This window comes from Epargyreus clarus, unplaced genomic scaffold (genome assembly GCF_041222505.1).
Source record: "Epargyreus clarus isolate Ecla_fem2 unplaced genomic scaffold, WU_Ecla_fem_2.2 ptg000027l, whole genome shotgun sequence".
NCBI classification, from domain to species: domain Eukaryota; kingdom Metazoa; phylum Arthropoda; class Insecta; order Lepidoptera; family Hesperiidae; genus Epargyreus; species Epargyreus clarus.
Genome location: NW_027332234.1, coordinates 4,093,314 through 4,115,266, shown reverse-complemented (window position 1 = coordinate 4,115,266; position 21,953 = coordinate 4,093,314). Strand labels below are relative to the sequence as shown.

General features: G+C 35.1%; 1 protein-coding gene across 3 annotated transcripts in view; it reads left to right on the top strand.

Moving 5' to 3' along the window:
* LOC140753852 (NAD kinase) overlaps positions 1-21,953 on the top strand; it is a 47,891-nt gene that overhangs the window by 20,378 nt on the left and 5,560 nt on the right. For 2 of the 3 annotated variants that reach the window (XM_073088657.1, XM_073088656.1), the window contains exons 2-5: positions 16,344-16,427; positions 17,422-17,551; positions 20,843-21,037; positions 21,521-21,623. In XM_073088657.1, coding sequence (XP_072944758.1) covers positions 16,344-16,427; positions 17,422-17,551; positions 20,843-21,037; positions 21,521-21,623 — 512 coding nt within the window. Of the gene's footprint in view, positions 1-11,662; positions 12,105-16,343; positions 16,428-17,421; positions 17,552-20,842; positions 21,038-21,520; positions 21,624-21,953 lie in introns of those variants that run through there. The other variant, XM_073088658.1, reaches the window with a different exon arrangement.

The window sequence follows — 21,953 nt, the reverse complement described above, 5'->3', positions numbered from 1 at the left end:
TCTACTGTTGCAGATTAGAGGCAACATGCCACGAATTTTTGCCACATAGCAAATTTTATTGCGCTGATTTTGGTTTGAAAATATAGGATGAACTCCTTTTAAAAGGCGTTCTAATTTAGGGCAACAGCGCAGAGAACAGTCGATTTCAGGAAGTATCCTGTTATATTTGGAGTTTGCACATGTATTGATGTTCCTGAAAGGTATTGGGACGCCTCGTTTTGGTGTCTGCGATCGTACACTCAAACCAGAATGCAGCAGCTCTATCATTATTATAAGGCCGAATTGGCCCTTAGGCCTATGCTTCATCGCAATCGAACCACGACCAATTCCACGTCAGATCAAATTTAGTTAAAACATTATGATGTATACAACTATGATATATAAGGGCGGTCATAAGCTCCGAGATCCCCCTTAGCATATAAAAAAGGGGAAAAATTCCTTTAAACAAAACAAATTTCAAGTCTTTTAAAGACTAGCCGATCTTTTTTTCGTTGGCTCCGGTAACACTACTTACTTTATGACCATCCCCTTAACAAACGCATGGCCCATGGCGACTCTGACTACTGATCGTCAAGTCAATTACTAACCCGTTAGCTACTTCTATTACGTAAGAAATAATCGATTACGTAATGCATGTTCGTGCTGCGAATTATATGCATACGTGATGCGTAACTTTGATTTCTGGTACGTGAACGAACGACCCATATATCTGGGTTATTATACTCCTGATTGCAAGTACTAATTGGGTTTGTTTTATATCAAAATATGGAATTAACTTTAAAGAATATTTACGAAAAGGTATTTTATATTTGACTAGCTGCGCCCCGTCGTTTCACTCGTGGTAGCGTCGTTAATAAAATGTAGCATATTACTTCAGAATAATTTGTCTTTCAAATGGTTAAAGATTTATGAAATAGTCATAAGTAGTTGCATGGGGTTATCTTTTACAAACAAAGTTTCCTTTTTGTAATAAAACTACAAATAGACACAGGGAATTGTAATCATCTGTTCAGTATAATAAATACGGTTAGCGTTAGTTTTACAGACATTAAATTAATTTAGGTAACGAAAGACAAGATAGTTAGATTTAAGATTAGATACGCTGGGCTTATGGTGACCACTTCTAGCAAGCTTTATCGACTATATAGTCATACTAATAGGCAACTGCGTCGATACTCATTACACAACATTGCTTTGCTTAGAAATAATGCTACATAGGTATATATTATAATGCTTCCTTAAGTGCTTCAGGAAAACCAACAAACAAACATGGTGCATGCGACAACAGTTTTGAAACCGCCCGTCCCTATGTCGGTCAATGTTGCCGTGTTGACACCTAACACTGGCTCGATCGATTCCAACGGCCAGCCTTGTTCATTACTGCGCAGGAAAATTAGGCACGGTCACGGCGACGCATGGTGTGACTCTCGACCTAATTGTTTAGTTTAGTGTTAAGGACCCGATGTTACTAAGAATAGTTCAACATACATAAAGAGTTTCATTATGTATTAGAAATTAATTATCACTTATTTATACGGCGAACGGTAAACATTGCGAGGAAACCTGCATACCTGAGAAATTAAAAAAAAAAAAACTAGTTTCAAAGGTATGTGAGGTCTACCAATACGCACTTGACCAAAGCGGTGTGCTATGGCCTAATCCTTCTCAATCTGAGAGGAGACCCGTGCCCAGCAGTGAGACAATAATGGGTTGATTATGATGTTGATTATGACGATGATATAAAGAGTATATAACATAATCCACAACAGATACGTAGAAGTAGCAAATTGCAAAATCCACGTGGTTATAAATGAGTACAACCGCGCCCATGAACATCTGTAATGAACCCCTAGATAAGATTACAGTCCTAGCTAAGTTCAGCCGCAGACGCTGCTACCCCTTACCTAAATAGAACACCTCGGATATTATGTCTCCTTTACCATACCCTTCAATTAGAACACAGCAGCATTTAACACTGTTGTTATTGAGCAGAAATAGATGTGGCGGTGGTGCCGCTGGAGTCGAACCACAAAGGGTTGTACCAACGTATACGTTTTAGAGTCTAAAAATGTTCCTTAAGGAGTGCGAAGTCCACCATTCCGCATTTGACCAGAGCGGTGCAGCCGTGTCCAGCAGGACAATAGTAATGGGTAGAAGGAGAGACTTGTTGGTAATAACTTACAGATAAGGTATGTATTGTCGTTTGATTTATATTCAATATTCATCTCAGCTGTGCCGTAAATTACATTTTATAGGCCAGGTCAGTGCAATATGATATATATATATGATTTTTATGTGCACAAACTTACGTAAAATCAGAGTTTAACTGACTATTCGTGAATATTAAATAATCTTAACAGGTTTTCACAATGAAACATGCTTTTAATTATTTTCCGCAATAAAAAACGCATTACAAAGTTAATTTTAACACGCTTTTATTAGCTTGGGTTGTACGTTTGTATGTATGTATGTAACAGTAACGGAATCTTTGAGCCCGATTTTTATCCACTTTGAACGTTCAGTTTAATTCAAAATTTTAAAGAATTATCAAAAACCGATGACAATACACGATTTTAATAATTTTGTACCATTGTCCTTGTCAACAACCTCAGGATTAACGATTTTCGAGGGGAGAAAAAACGCCTTATGGAGCGTACAGGCAAAGTTACTAGATTGATTTTTAGCTATGAGAAATAATAATGCTATTTCCCTATAACTCAAATGTATTGAAACATATCTATAATGCCATCTTTTAGAATGATTTTTAGGATTCCGTACTGAAAGGATAAAACTAGGGTTGTTGCGAATATCAGCATCAGCATCCGCTGATTATCAGCTTTCTTTTAAATATCAGCATCAGCATCCGCAACAAAAGACGCTGATATTTAATACTGATATTGAAGTTGTAACGTGTTCGTTGAAGGCGGGACCGAGCTTAAATCACGTGGAGTTTTAGCCAATCACAGACGGTTTATAAACATAAGTTGTCACTTGTTCCCTCATCAAACAATCATTCGATTGTATTGACAACGTAATTTGGTCAGACATCAATGACTTTCGATCATAGTTCAATCAATCAATAACAGAATTATGTATTCAATTCATGCCACATCCAGTGAAAAGTGCAATATGACCAAATATTTCGTTATTGAACAAAGATACGGCACAGTCTAGTATTTGTAAAAATAAAATAACAAACAAATGCCGACTTCTGTGTCACTGCAAAGTGGAGGGTAGCTGAAGTGGATGTTGGTTTGGTACATGGTTCTGAAGTCGGTGCTAAATATCTTTCGTTGGATAAGGCTGCAAACAGCCTGTTCAATATGAGCAAATCTCTGAAGCCCTCAGAGATTTGTGCTGAGCCAAAATTTGTTTCAGTTGATTTTTGCTTTGTAGTGACATGGCAGTCGATTGTATTTTTAAATATTTTTTTTCACCTTTTTTAGTGATGACATACTAAAAATCTTACAAACGCACTAGTCGCCCTTACGATAACCAATGGAACCACTATAATGTGACAATGTGACAATAATGGAACCACTTTGGAAATATCTTTTTTTCAAACAAAACAAAAAACATTCAGTTCGGTTCATAAACTACGAAGTTATCCGCGATAAAAAATAACATAAAAAATAACATATATGTCGGAGAAGGACGGCTCTCATCGACATCATTGATAGAATCTATGGGTTTTGTGGGCGTTGTCATAGGGTAGATGCAGGCACAAATACAGTAATCACAGTATTTATTGTTCTCTTTACATGATAACTTCGGATTTACAAAATAACTATACTATAATACTACTATTACTTTACAAACAAAGGATTTGAGCAGCAGGTTCAAGGTAGTGACTACACGCTCCAAAGCACAACGAAATAATGATCCACCTCGATCACTCACATCAGTTCTTATCCATGTTTCCCCACCGCGCCGCCACATACCTCGACTCCACTAGAGACCTCTTAAAGGTCTCTGCTCTGATTCTAATACGAAAGCTATACAATGACTTCGATTGATCAAGTACCAATAACATTACTAAAATAGTAAAGTAACAGTATAGCTAAAGCTATATTAAATAACTCTGACTCTTCCTCCGACACGGCCATCCTGACGCTTCACACGTCCTCGTGTGACCTTGAAGGATGAGTGCAATTGTTATCTGAAATGAAACATATTTATTTTGGTAAAACTGTATGGTAGGAATGACCTCGAACGGGGACCACATCTGATCAAAAGGAGACCAGAGTATCCCCCGACCAGGTCGCGCGGATTTGGGTAGGCCTATGTCCAGCAGTGGACTTTTAAGGCTGATAGATGGATGGTTGGAGAGTTGTATGGTTAAATATTAAATAACGAGTCTCACGACACTCAGTCACATTAAGCAATGCTTTCACCCTTCACCCTTTGTTGATTTATTGGCACCCATACATTTGACCATTTAAACAATCTTAAAACAAAAATATTGCAGTTAAAGTGTAATCTTAAGTGGGGTCTTAAAATGTTAATGATTAAGAAATTCTCAAACGTTAAAAACAGGACGCCATATCACTCGAAATCTGTCACGGAACTTAGCCAAAGTCATAAACTAAACCCAACTTGGTTTTCAAGTGGCATTTTTATATTATGAGGTGTCAAATGCCAATGTGTTAAAAATTCTTGGGAGTTTCTTTCCTTTCAAGACATAAGTGGTTATAAATTTGCTCTCTATGACCCTCAACATTATAAAATAAAGAATGTTGTGTTGTGACGATGCATACCTAGCCACTTTACACTTATACTTAATCAATGACTGGTTCTTATTACATTTAACAACCGAGAGTTCAAGTCGGTAAAAATTGCCCCTTAATGTTTTACTTAACTGTATCCCAAATCAATAAAACGTATATACTTTATGTAAGCAATGAAATACTTTCAAGTACCAATGGTCAAAATAAACTTATTCGTTCAACTATTATACAAAAGAAACATTTACCTACACCAAACAATTTTCTATATAATCGGGGCACAAGTAATCTTCCCCTCAGTTAAACAGCCACCACGTCTATTTAACTTATACATAAATATAATTAAAACAGTCTATTAAATGGCCAACTCGCCTATTTAACAAATATATACTCATACTACAACCAGTCCGTTAAATGACCACCTCGCCTATTTAACAAATATATCCACATAATACAACCAGTCCGTTAAATGGCCACCTCGCCTATTTAACAAATATATCCACATAATACAATCAGTCCGCTAAATGGCCACCTCGCCTATTTAACAAATATATCCACATAATACAACCAGTCCCTTAAATGGCCACCTCGCCTATTTAACAAATATATCCACATAATACAACCAGTCCGCTAAATGGCCACCTCGCCTATTTAACAAATATATCCACATAATACAACCAGTCCGTTAAATAGTCACCTCGCTTATTTAACAAATATATCCACATAATACAACCAGTCCGTTAAATAGCCACCTCGCTTATTTAACAAATATATCCACATAATACAACCACTCCGTTAAATAGCCACCTCGCTTATTTAACAAATATATCCACATAATACAACCAGTCCGTTAAATAGCCACCTCGCTTATTTAACAAATATATCCACATAATACAACCACTCCGTTAAATAGCCACCTCGCTTATTTAACAAATATATCCACATAATACAACCACTCCGTTAAATAGCCACCTCGCTTATTTAACAAATACATCCACATAATACAACCAGTTCGTTAAATGGCCACCTCGCCTATTTAACAAATACATACACATAATACAACCAGTCTTTTAAATGGCCACCTCGCTTGCATAGCCTCCACGACGTGTACCTAAGTATTTCCTAAGTATATTCATCCTATTTAAATAGTCATATCACCTTTAGAAGGTATTAACCCCCTTAGTTATTCAAATCTATATACTATTTTAATAGTATACTACACTATAACTGATACACTTACGCTACTAACGTCTATCAACGCTATTAACAAACTTAAAACCCAGTGGAGAGTTGGTACAATTAAGGCCATTGTTATTGTTACTTCTTCTAAGATTATATTTTAAAACCTCGCGCTTTGACATTTAAATAAGTCATATTTGCCCATTTTATTTGCTTACTGTACGAAAAAAAAAAGCATATTTGAAATACATGTACAATTTTCATTATTGCGATTTTGTAGACATCACATAGAAGTTAAGAACTCGGTAGGTTTCCGCACGAAGTGTTCCTTCACGACTATAGTAAGTGATAACCAATTTCTAATACGCACAAAACTTCAAAAAAAAACTAAAAGGTGAGTGCCTGGAGTTGAAACCTAGGTCCCAGCGATCGAGAAGCCATGCTTGAACCCCTAGGCTATCACTGCTTTTTTTTTTCTTAAATATTTTATAATCATAATCCCATCCTATAACTTATTCTAACCACGACGCCAATTAAAGAGCGGCCACTGGTACGTTGATTTAATTTTATACCATCTTAATTATTACGGTTTCTTCTGTACCTTAAACAACTTTTCTTGTAATTAAAAATACTTAGCTAGCCCTATGTGTTAAACACGGCTTGAATTCTACCATGAAGATACGCTAGACTCGAATTTGCAAAATTGATAACTTTAATCCAAATCAATCAAAATTGTATAGTTATCAATTACTAATTTTGATAAAAAGAAATTGAATACTTTAGACTCCGAAACAAATACCAATCCAAACCAAATAAAAATACATAAAACGTATATAGCGACGACACTGGAAGTTCAATGTAAGCCCAAAAAGGTTTTTTTTTGTTTTTTTTTTTATAGTTCGCATTGGTGGAAATATTTCTTATGTCGTTTATACTTCAAATGTACGAGATACATACGAGATATTATGTACAGTTAACTTATCGAAAAAAAAATCTACGGAACAAATGCACTTGTAATGATGTAAACAAGGACACAAGCAACAAAAAAGTAAGAATTATGTTATTTACGGAAAATTTTAAAGTCACAAAGAAATTATACAGTTTTTGTTTATAAATATTTTATGTAGCGAATAATCTCTTTAATAAGTAATTTGACAATGCTTTTGGCATTTTTTTTCTGTGTTACATTATTCTTCAAAAATTCAAACTAGTTTATATCGACGAGAAAAAAATAAAAGATATATCACATCCATTACAGTGTAATATTGACTATCATCACACCAATATCTCAGACATAATCTAGTAAAATATAATTAATATTGTACTGTCACTTTTCGTTTTGATGCGATAGGTGAGCATTTACTTGCGGACACCTTTTATAATAATAGTTTGAAAAATATTACTTTGGATCAAATACTCTAGGAACTCTCAAAATTTAATCCGAATCTTAGTTATTTTTATATTATATAGCGGCGCTATCTCGACAGAAAAAAATAGATCAAACTGCCTGAAACACCAATCCCATACGTAAAACGTTCATTTATCAAAATCTATATGTATGGGTAACAAAATTAGTTATCACTTGTACGAGTATATCTAAAATCGTCAGTCGTCAATCAGATTTGATATATTAACAGTAACATTTTGCAATCCAAAAACTAAACTGTGAAATGCAATCATTGAAAAGAAAACTGCTTTCCTATTAATTCCTTCAAAGTATTCGTAATTTAATTCCTAATTTCCTTCATACGTTAATAATTATCATGTCACAAATATGTAACTAATACCATATGCTTCTATTAACTTGCATGAAACCATACAGACGGCTTTAGAAGTGGCTCTTAAAGGAGATTATAAATGTGGTTAAAATTTTCATACAAAAATGTTATCTTGCGTCACACGAACAGTTATATTATTTGACTTATATTTCAGAATGACTTACGCATTTATTAATAAAATTGGTAACAACTCTTGGATGATAAATTTCCTCCCTTTTTTTTTTATTTAGCTTAAAATACAATTATAACGTCATAAACACAAAGTACTTAAATGTATTTCACAATAAAATGCAAGAATCTACATTTTTTATCATTATATCAGGTATTTTAATTTCTGGCCATTATTTCTCTTTTTTATCCTAATTAGCATCAGAATCAAAAACAAAATGAATATTGCTCACCAAATTGTGTGAAGTACTCGGGCTTTATACAATACACGTCCACTCGTGTACTATGTCCTATACAGTCAGATGGAAGGTTTTACTTGTTTTTAGCTGACCATAATCTCCAACTGCACGTTCTTATATGAAATTCAGCGGCACGCTTATATCATCAGGTGACTTGTAGCCTCGTCATAGCCATCGTCGTATTGAGGCACTTGGAATTTCGTACATAGTGTAGTTTTCCGTTGGTTTAACTGAAACATTTATAACAGCTATGACAAAAAATAACAAATTGTCCACGAGCTAATAAAAAAATGTAAAATCTGGGATAAGATTAAGGTCCTGTATTGTAGACTTTCATATTTTTCTACAATTAAAATGTCACGTTACAAAGGAACGAACTAATAACACATAATTTGTCCTGAATGGACAAAAATAATAGATTATCTAAACTGATCTATGCTGTAGTAATTATATAATATAACCCATCTCGCATAAACATATGGACAACGAAACACTCACAACATTGTAAAATATCACTAATAATCGAGAGAAAAAAAATCTTAAAATTTTACAATATGTATGACAGAATCTTTCATAGTAACACTCAGACAATAAAAGAGAGAGAAAAAAAATACTCCCCTGACTTCAGCTGTTCATCAAACAAACAATCACAGTCGTCAGGTTGCACCTCCTCAGGATGAAACTCAGGTGATGTCTTTAGACCAACTTTCGCAAGTTGCGCAGCTCCTCCACAAGTAATTGTTATATTACTATTTCTCGTTGAACACCGCCGCCGTTATTTGTTACACTCAATTCACTTAAGTCTTTTGTGCCTGCACAGATCCCGCTTCTGATGTCGGAGAAGGACGGCTCTCATCGACATCATTGATAGAATCTATGGGTTTTGTGGGCGTTGTCATAGGGTAGATGCAGGCACAAATACAGTAATCACAGTATTTATTGTTCTCTTTACATGATAACTTCGGATTTACAAAATAACTATACTATAATACTACTATTACTTTACAAACAAAGGATTTGAGCAGCAGGTTCAAGGTAGTGACTACACGCTCCAAAGCACAACGAAATAATGATCCACCTCGATCACTCACATCAGTTCTTATCCATGTTTCCCCACCGCGCCGCCACATACCTCGACTCCACTAGAGACCTCTTAAAGGTCTCTGCTCTGATTCTAATACGAAAGCTATACAATGACTTCGATTGATCAAGTACCAATAACATTACTAAAATAGTAAAGTAACAGTATAGCTAAAGCTATATTAAATAACTCTGACTCTTCCTCCGACATATATATGGTCGAATTGATAAACCGCCTCATTTTGTGAAGTCGGTTAAAACAGACTATTCTCGTAAGGGACGTACAAATACCTCAGCATAAAATATATTTATATTTAGTATTTCTAAATATCAGCATCAGCATCAGCTGATATTAATCGGCAAAAATCAGCATCAGCATCCGCTGATCTAGTAAAAACCTGCATCAGCAACAACCCTGGATAAAACGAAACCCTCCGCTGTCTGTTCGTGAGTCACAGGGAAAAACTGTGGGGTGCTTTTCGAAAATTAATAAGTGGAGCACTCCACGCTTTTTTCACAATTATACAATTTACTGTTCCTTAATTGATTCCTAGATTGAAAATTATTTTCTACTTTTTAGTTGATTTTATCATAAAAGCGTGTTTTTTAGTTTGTTGAACTATATTTATTATTATTCAAAGCTTTAACAAGTGATATAATTTGTTTTTTGTTATTAATAAAGGAAACTCAAACGTATGTTTCTTATCTTTTATAAACCTCCTTGACTTTGGCATATCTAAATAGATAAATAGACAAAACACTTACCTTATCATACTATGCATTTATACATTTTTAATTTGACAAAAGTAATTTGTGTAACATTTGTGAATTAGTATACAAGTTACACTGGTTTAATTATGTTAAATTCAGTTTGGTAACAAACTCTACCTAAAACTTGTTATGTACTGCCATGGTACTCTCGTCTTAATCTTGTTATATGGGTTTACACTTTGTTATATGGGTTATTGGGTTTGTTATTGGGTTTGTTATATGGGTATTTTACACTTGGTAAATTGACTTTATCATACAAGATGTTCTCAAATTGTCGTGTGCATTCTATTGTAATTCAGTTTTTTGTAAAGTTTATAATTAGGATAATCTATTTAGCAAGCATTCTACAATTCAGAAACATAGCGGCCAATATGATACGTTAACATTTACGTAGGTTATTAATAATCAATCTGTCTAATGTTTTGCCAACCAAAAATCCAAATTTGACCATGTCTGTGACAGAAATTGTCAGATATCGATTTTGATTTTTGATTCGCAAAAATTGACTGATTATATTAATTACATATATATGATCTAAGTTTTAATCATGCCGTGGGAACAAAATATCTAATTTACCTGTCACTTAATTATACTGTAGGTGCAATCGTATAATTTAACTTTTTGAGCGATAAATAACAAAAAGTTAGTATTTATGTACGGAGGTGTAACCCCACCTATTCTGCACCTTTAAATTAGTCTTTGTTTTTCTTTGTTCTGATTTTAAAGTATAATCTAAAAAATCACTTACTTTAGCAAACACTTACAAAAAATCTCTGTATAAAATATTTCTCAGGATAGTCTACATACAATTCTTATTCTACTCAAGGCTAATTAGCCAGTCAGGTGTATTTGGGTATTTCCACTTATTTTAAAAACAGAATTGTTTCTTTTATCTTTTTTTCTAAAACTGCTTCATTGTAAAATTGCATAGTCTTGTAAACAAAGCAAGCCAATCTAATTTGCAATGCATTCGCGATTTTGTCGGTCAATGTCCAGACCGTCCCACCACCGCTGTCAACCGCTCTGAATCATCGGTTGCTTATGTTGCAACCATGCTAAGTGGTCTGTGCGACCAAAATTCTTGGTTATAAATTTATGTACTATTTAATGTACAGTCTATACTAATGTGATTTAAAAATAATTGCGCAAACCTAATGTTATTTGTCGATAACAAAAGGTAGTTTGTAAAATTTCCGCAATGACTAATTTTGGAATTTTTGGAAACTACCGAATCAATAGACAAAAACATAAGAATTACAAAGAAATATATTGAAATTCTACAGTAAGCTAGATATTTTGAATACTTGGAAAAACTTTCTTTGCTGCCGAATATGACTCAACATTTTTTTTTATAAATGAATGCGTAGTTCTTTTCTTATGGTGCAAAATATTATATACGTTTTAAATGCGGGTGTTACCGCGGGCCACAGCTCGTTAATAATAAATTAAAATAATCAATCATCACCTTAATCCATTGTATTTTTAAAGCTTTCTGAAGCTGACGGATTAGTTGCATTATATTCGAATCCATGTATTTTACTCACAAGTAAACTTCATCTTATGTCATCTTTAAATTAAAAAAACAGTGTATATTTTCAAAAGTTAACACGGATAACTTAAGTTTGGTATGTCGAATCACGCGAGCTCGTCAAGGTCGCATCTGTCACTCGCGCAATGCCCAAAGGGTGTCGAGTCGAACGAAGCAGGCTTTTAGATGCGCGCGCGCTTCTGCCTGGACGCCGGGCACGCCGCAGTCATACGATTCGCGCGTGCGGACATCTCTCGTGTTGCAATATAAACAGTTCGAAAATATTACGCTATTTTAAAATTATAACTTAAAAAATATCTATAATAAATACCGTAATATCAATAGATTCGATTATGAGTAGTTGGCGATAGTTCCGCTATTTGACAACCTTGGCAGAAACCACTTAATAATCTTAGTACGTACGTACTAAACTTGTAAAAAAACAATGTTCACGGTTTCCCGCGCAAATGGAACTCTACAAGATGTTTGGATGTAACTTAGTGAAACAGTGTTTGTTGTTTATGTGTGTTATATGAGTGATTTTCATTGATTGCACAATGTTGAGAAGGCAATTTTCGCACGAATCGGGCAAAACGGCTCTCGACCATCTTGCTAGAGAGGAATATTTTGATCGGAGGTATGTAAACAACAGTAAATCATACAAATTTTTGGTATAAACAACAAATTATTTTCTATATATCTTTCTCATACTTAGTAGGTAAATTAGTACTTACTTGCGGTTAACACTTAACACCTAGATAAGAACACATGATACTAGTGTTAAAGTGTGCATAGTAGTATCAAAATTAATATACCTACTGATAGTATATAAACAGGTACACGCTACCAGTGCGGAGGTGCAAAGGTACTTCACAAATGACTTCTAATAGAACCGGTAGTTAATAGTGTCTTCTACTTGTAAATAATGGGTATGTAACGATATATTATTGCTATTATTTGTATTTGTAATTAAGTTAATTTACAAATTGAATTTACTTATTCAACCATTTCGATTTGCTGTCCATAAAGTACTACACTAAATTTAGTTACACCGAATTTTATTTTTATTATATCGAAAATAGTACTACCGAATGGTAAGTAGTCAATTATAGCCATAGATAAGTAAAGATTACTCACTCCTAACAAGAAAATGTACCCAGTTTTAAGAATTGAAATAGTTATGTAAAAAAGTTTTGGCACGTCTCCGTGCTAAAATGTCCCTAAAATATTTGATAGAATTATTTATTTATTATGTAAACTACGTAATTATTACGTAAATTAGTTATTTACTCGTAAATTTTCTCTAAAAATGTTTTTATTTGTCAAGGATGCAAAAAAAGAACTTACTAAAATAAGCCGTTTTTGGCTTCATTCAATTTCAAGGCGGCGAAGTATCTTTACTAATCTATGATTGTAGCATAAAAAAATTGTAATTGCTCTTAAATAGTGTCGCAGTTCTATATCAGGTCTATGGCGACCCCTAATGATTAAAGTTCGCTATTAACAATTTTTAGTAAACAGAAATTCCCAATCTCGATCTTACGTACACAAAATATTGGAAAGATTGATTATTATTATTCAATATTAATGAGTCTGAAGTTGTACAGCTAAGTGTCTTCACCCTAGCACATCCTATAAACCGAAACATTAGGTATGCTTTCTAAATAGAACCACAAATGTTCCACCTTTAAAAATATTCGTTTATTTTCCATTACAGTTATACTTATTTATACCTTATATAGTTATACGGCTCGCAGTACTTTGCTCTGAGGTCGCGGGGTCAATGCAAATGTCTACACGTACGAAGACCATGCTTGGGCAATTCGGTTACCTTACGGCCGGTTCACACATGTCTCCGTTTTGCTGTTCCGTTTTATCGTGTACGTGTTTTTTTCGTCGATGGTGTATGGAGTTGTATGAGCGACTTCACACATGGTACTTTCTGCATGGCGGCATGGCGGTTTCTGTATACAGTAAAAAATATCGTTCCGTAAAAAAATGACATTCCGTTTTGTCATCGAATACTGGACGACGGAACAGTAAAAATATACGGATACGTAGAATTTTAACGGATAGATACTGTGTGGGCGGTGTGTGCGGGGTGTAGGACGGGGGAGTGATGCGACAGGTTTTTCATTTTCGAAAAAATGAAAAATTTCGATTCATCACCACGTAACTGACTCATAAGTAAACTGTAAGCACTATAAGCACTCTCTCTAGATCTTTGGGCCATAAGTGGATGCTGCCAATAACGTCGAATGTCCCTTCTCCGACGATAGTACCAATACAACACGACAGTGTCCATCCTTGTAGAATAGCGGCGGTATACTGCGAGTTTTCTGTTCACACATCGCATCCAGTAATGACGAATCCGTTGAACGTTATACGGTGCCTATGTGTGAACAGAGCATAAATTTACGACTTATCCGTTAAAAACGTACCAGTAAAACGGACTCTCATGTGTGAACGGGCCGTTACTGTGAACAACAGCGTGATTCGTGTTATACGGCTACTTTTATGGCGTTCAATTTAATAATTAATAAGAAAAATAATGTTATTTTTGTCATAAAAATGTTGTTACCTTATTACCTACTATCTTAATTAATATTTATATGTTGTGCTTAAAAATAAAACAACTATAAAATACGTAATTACGTATAGTCCGCGTAAAACTGCTAGTCCACTCTGAATATAGAAATGAATCACGTCGCCATAGCAAATTGTATGACTACATCTGCTCGCAACAACTTCAGAGCGGACTAGCAGGTTGGCGCGGACTATAAGAAGTAAAGAAATTTAATCACGATCATACTTGTATCACGAGGGGAACTGTGTAAAGTATTATTATCAGCATCGATTTGAAAACTAAACCGGAGGCATCACCCGCACACCTATCTGCCTAATATTTAACAGTGGCAAGCGCTACTGTGTTCTATGTAGGTTGTAGAGTGTGATCGGAGGCGTTCCAAATTAGTCCTCATGGGTACTCAGCAACGCATCTGCCGCCTACTTCAGGTAGGACTCTAATATTATCTGGGGTTGATTAGATGGATGGTAGGGGTCACAGGACTCAGGATAAGGTTGTGGCAAAGCTGAGACGTTCCAACTTAACGCTAGAGCGGATTTTGTAGTCGACCCCTGATATGACTGATTTGGGGTTAATTACAGAAGTTCGTAGGCAGGAGCGACTACTTTAATCAGGTCGGGTCTATGTGCTTGGTTGCTACTTATAAGAATAAAATAAAACAACTATGCTCGGTTTTAATAGTCACTGTGTGCTATGGACTTTGGTAATCGAAATTATTGGTGGAATCATGGAATGGGTCTCATAAAACGTTAAAGGTTTAGTTAAAGGTCGAAATGCATTGTCACGGTTGGCCTTTCAAACCAAAAATAATTAAATTAAAACATGAAAATCAGTGAAGTATTTAACACTGAAACAACCTGGTTGGATTTAACGTATTCGGTGTGAATATTAATTTATTTAAACCGTACGTCGCGTCGGGGCAAAGTATTAACTGCTCGCGGTGGACGCAGACGTCTTTTACTCAAAATGCGTTCAGGTATTTATTATTTGGTATTTTTATTTTTTTAATAGTAATAATAAGACATGTTTTTATTAATCTACTCAATGGTTGATATACATCATGTACAGAGACTGCGCGGAAAACGGCTTTCGGCGTGTCTAATTTTCGACATTTAGGTACAGTCTCTTTGATGTCAAATAATAAAATAAATTTTGGGTAGTAAAAGTCCGAAATAAACGATGATCTCAAAACATTTTCGGATTTTACCGCTGCGAGTTGATAAATCTCAAAAGTTACCTGGTTAATACTTCGGGGTTTTTGCAGTAACATTCAAATAACAAATATTTATTAATGTATTTAAATTTATTGATTCTACGGTGTCAGTTGTAAAGTCTAATAATAAGTCAATATACCTAATCATGACGAGGAAAAACATTTGATTTGGGCTATACCATTCCTTAATTTTATCGGTGTAATGTGTTAAACGCTGCATATTATGTGCGTACGTTACATTACATATGAGCAGTGAATAATGAATTAAAATTGGACTATAGTAGACCTCAGAATTAGGTACTTCCACCAGTATTTATTTGTTATAAAACATTACTTATAACATGTAGATATTATGAATTTATTTTGTAATTAAAATTACTGTATATTTTATTCCTCAACTCGTATATTCTAAGCACGTAATATGTAGTATGCATGCAGTATAAAAGTTTCATCTCGCATCAGTTGATATTATCTTTATAAATTATTATTTTAATAAAAAGCTTTAAAGTACCAAAGATATTCAGTTATATTATATTATAATATTAAACTTATTACATATATATTTAATCTCTTTATACGTCGCACAAAGATTAAATATCACCAAAATCCGTTGTTAGCCAGATATACTAAAACTTATTTAAAATCAAAATACAAATCAGATTTACATTAAAAATTTAACAAAATTAAATCGCGTTCACCTTAAGTTTTTATTTTTAAATTATTATACCTTATGTAATTGTAATTAAAGTAATTACATATAGGTATGTTAGGTCCTTAAAGTAATCTCTAGGTTCGTCCGTTCTTACGAGGATATACATTTTGTCATTTTTTTTTTTTAATTTTTCCATATACAAACTCATGAACTCTACTTCAAAGACTGCTGTTATAGGGCAAAAATGGATGTAATTGGTATTTTCTTACAAATATTTAAACTAACAAAAGTTGTCTATCCAATTTTTTAAACTTTGAAATTAAGTAGGCAACGATTGATAATGATATTATTAAGTACTAACTAGGTTTCATGTATGATGTGTTTGTATGGATTTAACTCATATTTTATGTTTGTTTTGTTCCAGGAGGACTAGGTCTCTGAACGCCCCGTCGCCCATACAACAGTTCGGACCATGCGGCAGAATAATGAAGAACTCGGCAATGGTCATGTAAGTGATTTATGAAATGTTATGGTCACTACCACACCTTATACAGCGCCGGAGAAGTCTCGGACCTCTAACCAATGAGGAGTTAGAAGCCAATCATAGACACTTTGAAACCCAAGAAAGTTTATAACAAACTTCTTGTAAAAAAATTTATAACTGCATTTTGAAACCAATATACCTACTCGCAGGGGTACAATGGCAGTGGATTTACCTAAACCGAAGGAAAAAAATATAAATAGCTATTATATTATACATTGTTTAATATTTTAATAAATTTAATATTAATTGTTGCCACTTCTCGAAATGGCAATGGTTTAGGCCATCATCCACTATGCTGACCCAGTGCGGATTTGTAAACTTTACCGCCATTTGAGATTTTGTAGTGGTAAATCAATTTAATTTACAATAATATGTTTACAATAATATGTTCTGACTTCGAATTATTACGCGTACCAATCTGAGGTTTTAGTTTATTGTTTAGCCTAACGATTAAGCAGACATGCTAATTGATGGAAAGTAGTCATCGTCGCCTATGGACATTTGTAACACCAGAGAAGTCGCCAATGCATCGCCGGCCTTGGATAAGAGCTTTGCATCTTTCTTGAAGAGAGGTTTGAATCCAGGCTTCCCCACGTGAGAGGCAGGAATACCACTAATGTATGACTGACATTAAGTACTTTAACCATAGATAAGTATAGATATCTCACCGCCTTGTAATTGAAGGAAGCCATTAGCCATGGCTTAAATGGCTGTCATGGTGTAATTTACGCGGAACAATGCAGCCATGTGCATTTAAGTGGTGCAAAATCACGAAATCGAAGAAAAAATGCGAAGAAATATCGTTTCATTCGTAAATGCTCTAAAACCTACATTTTTTAATATTTTTCAAACTTAAAAATATATGACAGTGACAATTTCAATTGTCAATACTGGTTACATTTCGTTGTTAGGAGTGAATAATGTTTACTAATCTATGACTTTAACCATATGTTTCCAGGCAAATCCAGGACCCGGCGTCGCAGCGGCTGACGTGGTACAAGCCGCCGCTGACGGTGCTGGTCATCAAGAAGGTCCACGACGCCACCATCCTCGCGCCCTTCGTCCAACTCGTACATTGGCTGGTTCATGTGAGTTATCCACTATTGTAATTTTATACTAGACTAGCTTACTTTTTTTCTTAACAAACGTGCCCAGTGCAGTGGGAGCGACACAGGTTTATGTGGGATTCTTTCCGCACTAAAACTCCCTCGGTGGCCTTTTTCGGCGTTGTGAAGAGGACTCCGGGATTCCCAACGGAACGCGACCGGAGTCCTCTGAATGCGTTGCCCCTCCGGGCTTCGCCCAATGTGTGGTGAGCACAATACTCACCACATCGCTTGGTGTTTACGGCGGTATTCCACCACCCATACCCCCATCCTTCCCGAGGTCGCTGGCCAGGCGGTTCGAGTTTCTACTCTTCCGCTCTCAACTCCTAAAGCCCTTTTTAGTCGCGTCTTACGACCGACAAGGAATACCGTAGCCCCATTCTGGTCCCGAAACTACAGGGACAGATTAGATTTTTACTCGCGCCAGATGTTATTATTTAACCTTTACCCTTACCCATGTCCTTTTCTGAAGCCCTCACAACGTGTGTACTAAATTTCATGACAATCGGTTATGAGGTTGAGTCATGAAAGTGTAATAAAAAACAAACAACAATGTTGTTAGGATTTTATCGTCGTCGTTAACCCATTATCTGTTGTACAGCTGGGCACGTGTCTACTCTTACAGTGAAAGGGGTTTAGGCAATAGTCAATTGCGCTTACTAAGTGGGGATTGGTAGATTTCACACACTTTGAGAACATTTTCTTTTAAGTACTCTCAGGTTTCGTTTCAATGTTTTCAGTAGCTCTTATAGCATAGCGAGTGATAGTTATTTTCTATTATACACGTGACTTTCAAATTTAAGTGGTTTGCCTGGCTGCCTGAAGTCATGCCTGGGATTCGAACATTGGGCCCCTCGATTTAGACACTGAGTTTCAACCACGAGATTATCACTGTTTGCTATACTACCTATAGCTATCGGTTTTTGTACTTACTTACTTACTTACTTAACAATAGATTTTCAATACAATACTTTATTGTGATCACTTAAAAAGGAAGACAATAACAGACAAATCAGACTAATAAATAAATTCTTCAGGAGCAACAATGCAACCATTGCAATAGCATAAAGAAAAGATAAATAAATAAAGAAAACTTTCTACACTCATAGCCCCCCACTCAGATTTTTCCTGTATCGAGGATAACATGCATCAACCCATTACTGTCCCACTGCTGGGCACAGGTCTCCTCTCAGAATGAGTAGGATTAGGCCATAGTCCACCTCGCTAGCCAAGTGCGAATTTTGTTTTTGTGTAAAGAAATTTCCTCACGGTGTTTTCCTGTGCCTTTTAAGTAAGCGACAATTATTTTTTTATATGCGCGTAACTGAATAATCAGAGGTGCGTGCCTGATAAGTGAGATTTGACCCTCGGACCCCTCGTTCATGAAGCCGAGTTTTTTAACCACTTGGCTATAACTGCATGCACCATGGATACACAAAGCCAACATAAACAAATAAACAAACAAAAACGCTTTCTACACTCACAGCTCCACCCTAGGATTCCCTGTTTCGTGGGTGCCATGGACACACACATAGATAAATACACAAACACCCAGACCCAGAAACAGCAATCTAAATTCATCATTCAGATATCTGTCTGGCCGGGGATCGAACCGGGACCCTTTGCGCGTCAGACCGGTATGGTGACCGCTCCGCCACGCGGGTCGTCAAATGAACACCCTTGAAGTTTCCACATAGAAATACAAATATCATAAACATAGATACGCGCTTTTATTTTATTTATGTGCATAGAAGAGTATGGATTGACCACAATAATAATTGATGAACAGTTAATAGTCAATTTATACGTATCACTCCGCAGTATTTATTACAGTAGATACGGAACATCTATGTGTTGCAGTAGTAGAAGAAGAAGTTTAGTTTTTATTTTTGGTTGTTTATAAAGCATGTACGTATTTTCAAATATTTTCAACTATAAGCTAACAAACTGAAATAAAGGTGATTCAACTGTGCTCCGATTTATAATCACTAGATTGGGCCGTTTGGCCGCAAACTGTTATAAGAGTCGAAACACGCAACACGCGTGGGCATTTTCGTGGAAAGGATTCCATTAAAAATATATACATTTTGTTTCCGCGTAATAACGCTAGTTGCATTTTTAGGGTTCCGTACCCCAGGGGTAAAACCGAACTATCACTAAGCTTCCGCCGTCTGTTCGTCTGTCCCTGAGCTCTATCTCTTGAAACGTAAAAGATATATACTTGATATTTTTACAGAGTCTGTATAATGATCGCTGCTGTAATAACAAATACTAAAAATAAAAAAACTTGAAAATAAATTAGGGTTGCCATACAAGAAACCGCTTTTTTTCGACCTTTTTCGCTTATAAGTAAGCAAGTCAAATGTTCACAATGCATTAACTGTATTTGCTGCTACTTTATAGCTGCTATGATAACAAATACAAAAAAGGCAATGAAAATTCGGTGGTACGGAACCTACGGTACCCTTTAGTTGCAAATTCGCACTTGGCGAATTATTTAATGTCTGTAGTGACTCATTGGAGTTGAAACCGTTTTTGCAAAGTACAATGGTGGGTATACCTGATGCTAATGTGACGGTAAAATACAATTGTACCGGTTTTTGTTGAATTAATACATAAATAAGCACTTAATTATAGATGTATAGTTAAAAAGTAATTAAAAAAATAATAATGTAAGGTAATGACGACACATTAATTAAGAAAAAGCACTTATTACAATTAAGGTATCCAATGTTTTATGTGGCAATCCAAAGACATGAAGTTCACACATTTTTAAGCGGTATTCACAAATGTATTTTTATAACATAGGATTTTTTAGTTTCAGTAGAAGGGTGTGGATATGGACCATCTTAGTCGACAACGCATTAAGTTAAAACAGAATATTTATGAATCTATATGAAGTTGGTCGTCGTCATCATCAGATGGACTGCAAGCTCGTTTGCAACTCGCAATTGACCAATTATTTTTATAATTGGAAAATTCGTAAATAATTTTAAGTATTTATTATCATAGCAGCCATAGAAGGAAATTTATTGTCAAAATTTGAACTGTAAATTCAAATTTTTAAATTTTTAAATTATTATTAAATTTTTAAAATTTGTAAATTTGTATTTGAAATTTATTGTGAAAATTTGAACTATTTACGGTTTAATATTTAAAGCAAAAATTGTCAAGATATAGACCCCTGTGACAGACGGACAGACAGCGGAGGCGTAAATTACACATACCAACAAAATCTAATAATAGGTACATAGTACATACGTTATATTACAGGACAAAAGCATGGTAGTGTTCGTGGAAGCAGCGGTGCTGGACGACACGTTACTGGCGGAGTACGGGGACTTCACGTCCGTCCGCGAGAGGCTCATGACCTTCCGCGCCGGCACCGACGACCTCACCGACAAGATCGACTTCATCATATGTCTGGGTGGCGACGGCACGCTACTGCACGCTAGCTCGCTGTTCCAGGTGGGTTCAATATACAGATACTTCCATAAGTAGAGTAAGAAGATGATGTGTATTGGTATAAAGTGGGTGTAAGTCGCCTGGAGCGCAAACGAAAATGCCGCTCGAGAGGTAAGCCAAAAAAAAACGGTTTAATGTAGGAATTATTTAATGACCGATTTAAAATACACAAAAATAATAACTTTACTTGTCCTTCATTTCGCTGAACTAATTATCAATTACGACTTTGAATTGAAGCATCGAAAGTTTCGTGAAGTCTTAATAGTTCTCTTTAAATCATAAATTATTTACTTTTTCCCCATATAGAACATCATATATTATGGTGAGCACCATAATGGCTGAAATTAAATTAAATTACTTTTCTTACTATTTAAAACATATCGATTTTAGAATGTAGGATAAAGACAAAGAGAAGTTGTATATTTAATAAGAGGACTCTATAGTTTGTAACCTTTTAAACTAATTAATAAAATTTGTCATTTTCAGCAATCCGTCCCTCCTGTGATGGCATTCCACTTGGGTTCGCTGGGCTTCCTCACGCCCTTCGAATTCAACAACTTCCAGGACCAAGTTATGAACGTTCTAGAAGGTATCGTATAGTCATTGTAACTTTTATATGGTTAAAATTGCCGAATATACTAAATAATTTTAACGCCAAGCTATTATTGGTAAAGTCAATAACTTATATCACTGCGAATAATGTCAAATCGATAATAACCATTCCTTTTATTACTTTTTGTTCGCACGCGTGGACCGTGTTTACTGCAATAAAGAATATCCTATGTGTTAATCCAGATCGTAAACTATCTATGTGCTAAACTTCATCCTAATCCAATCTATAGTTTTTGCGTAAAAGAGTACCAAACATCTATCCATCCTCACAAACTGTCGCATTGATAATATTTAATTCAATCTAATA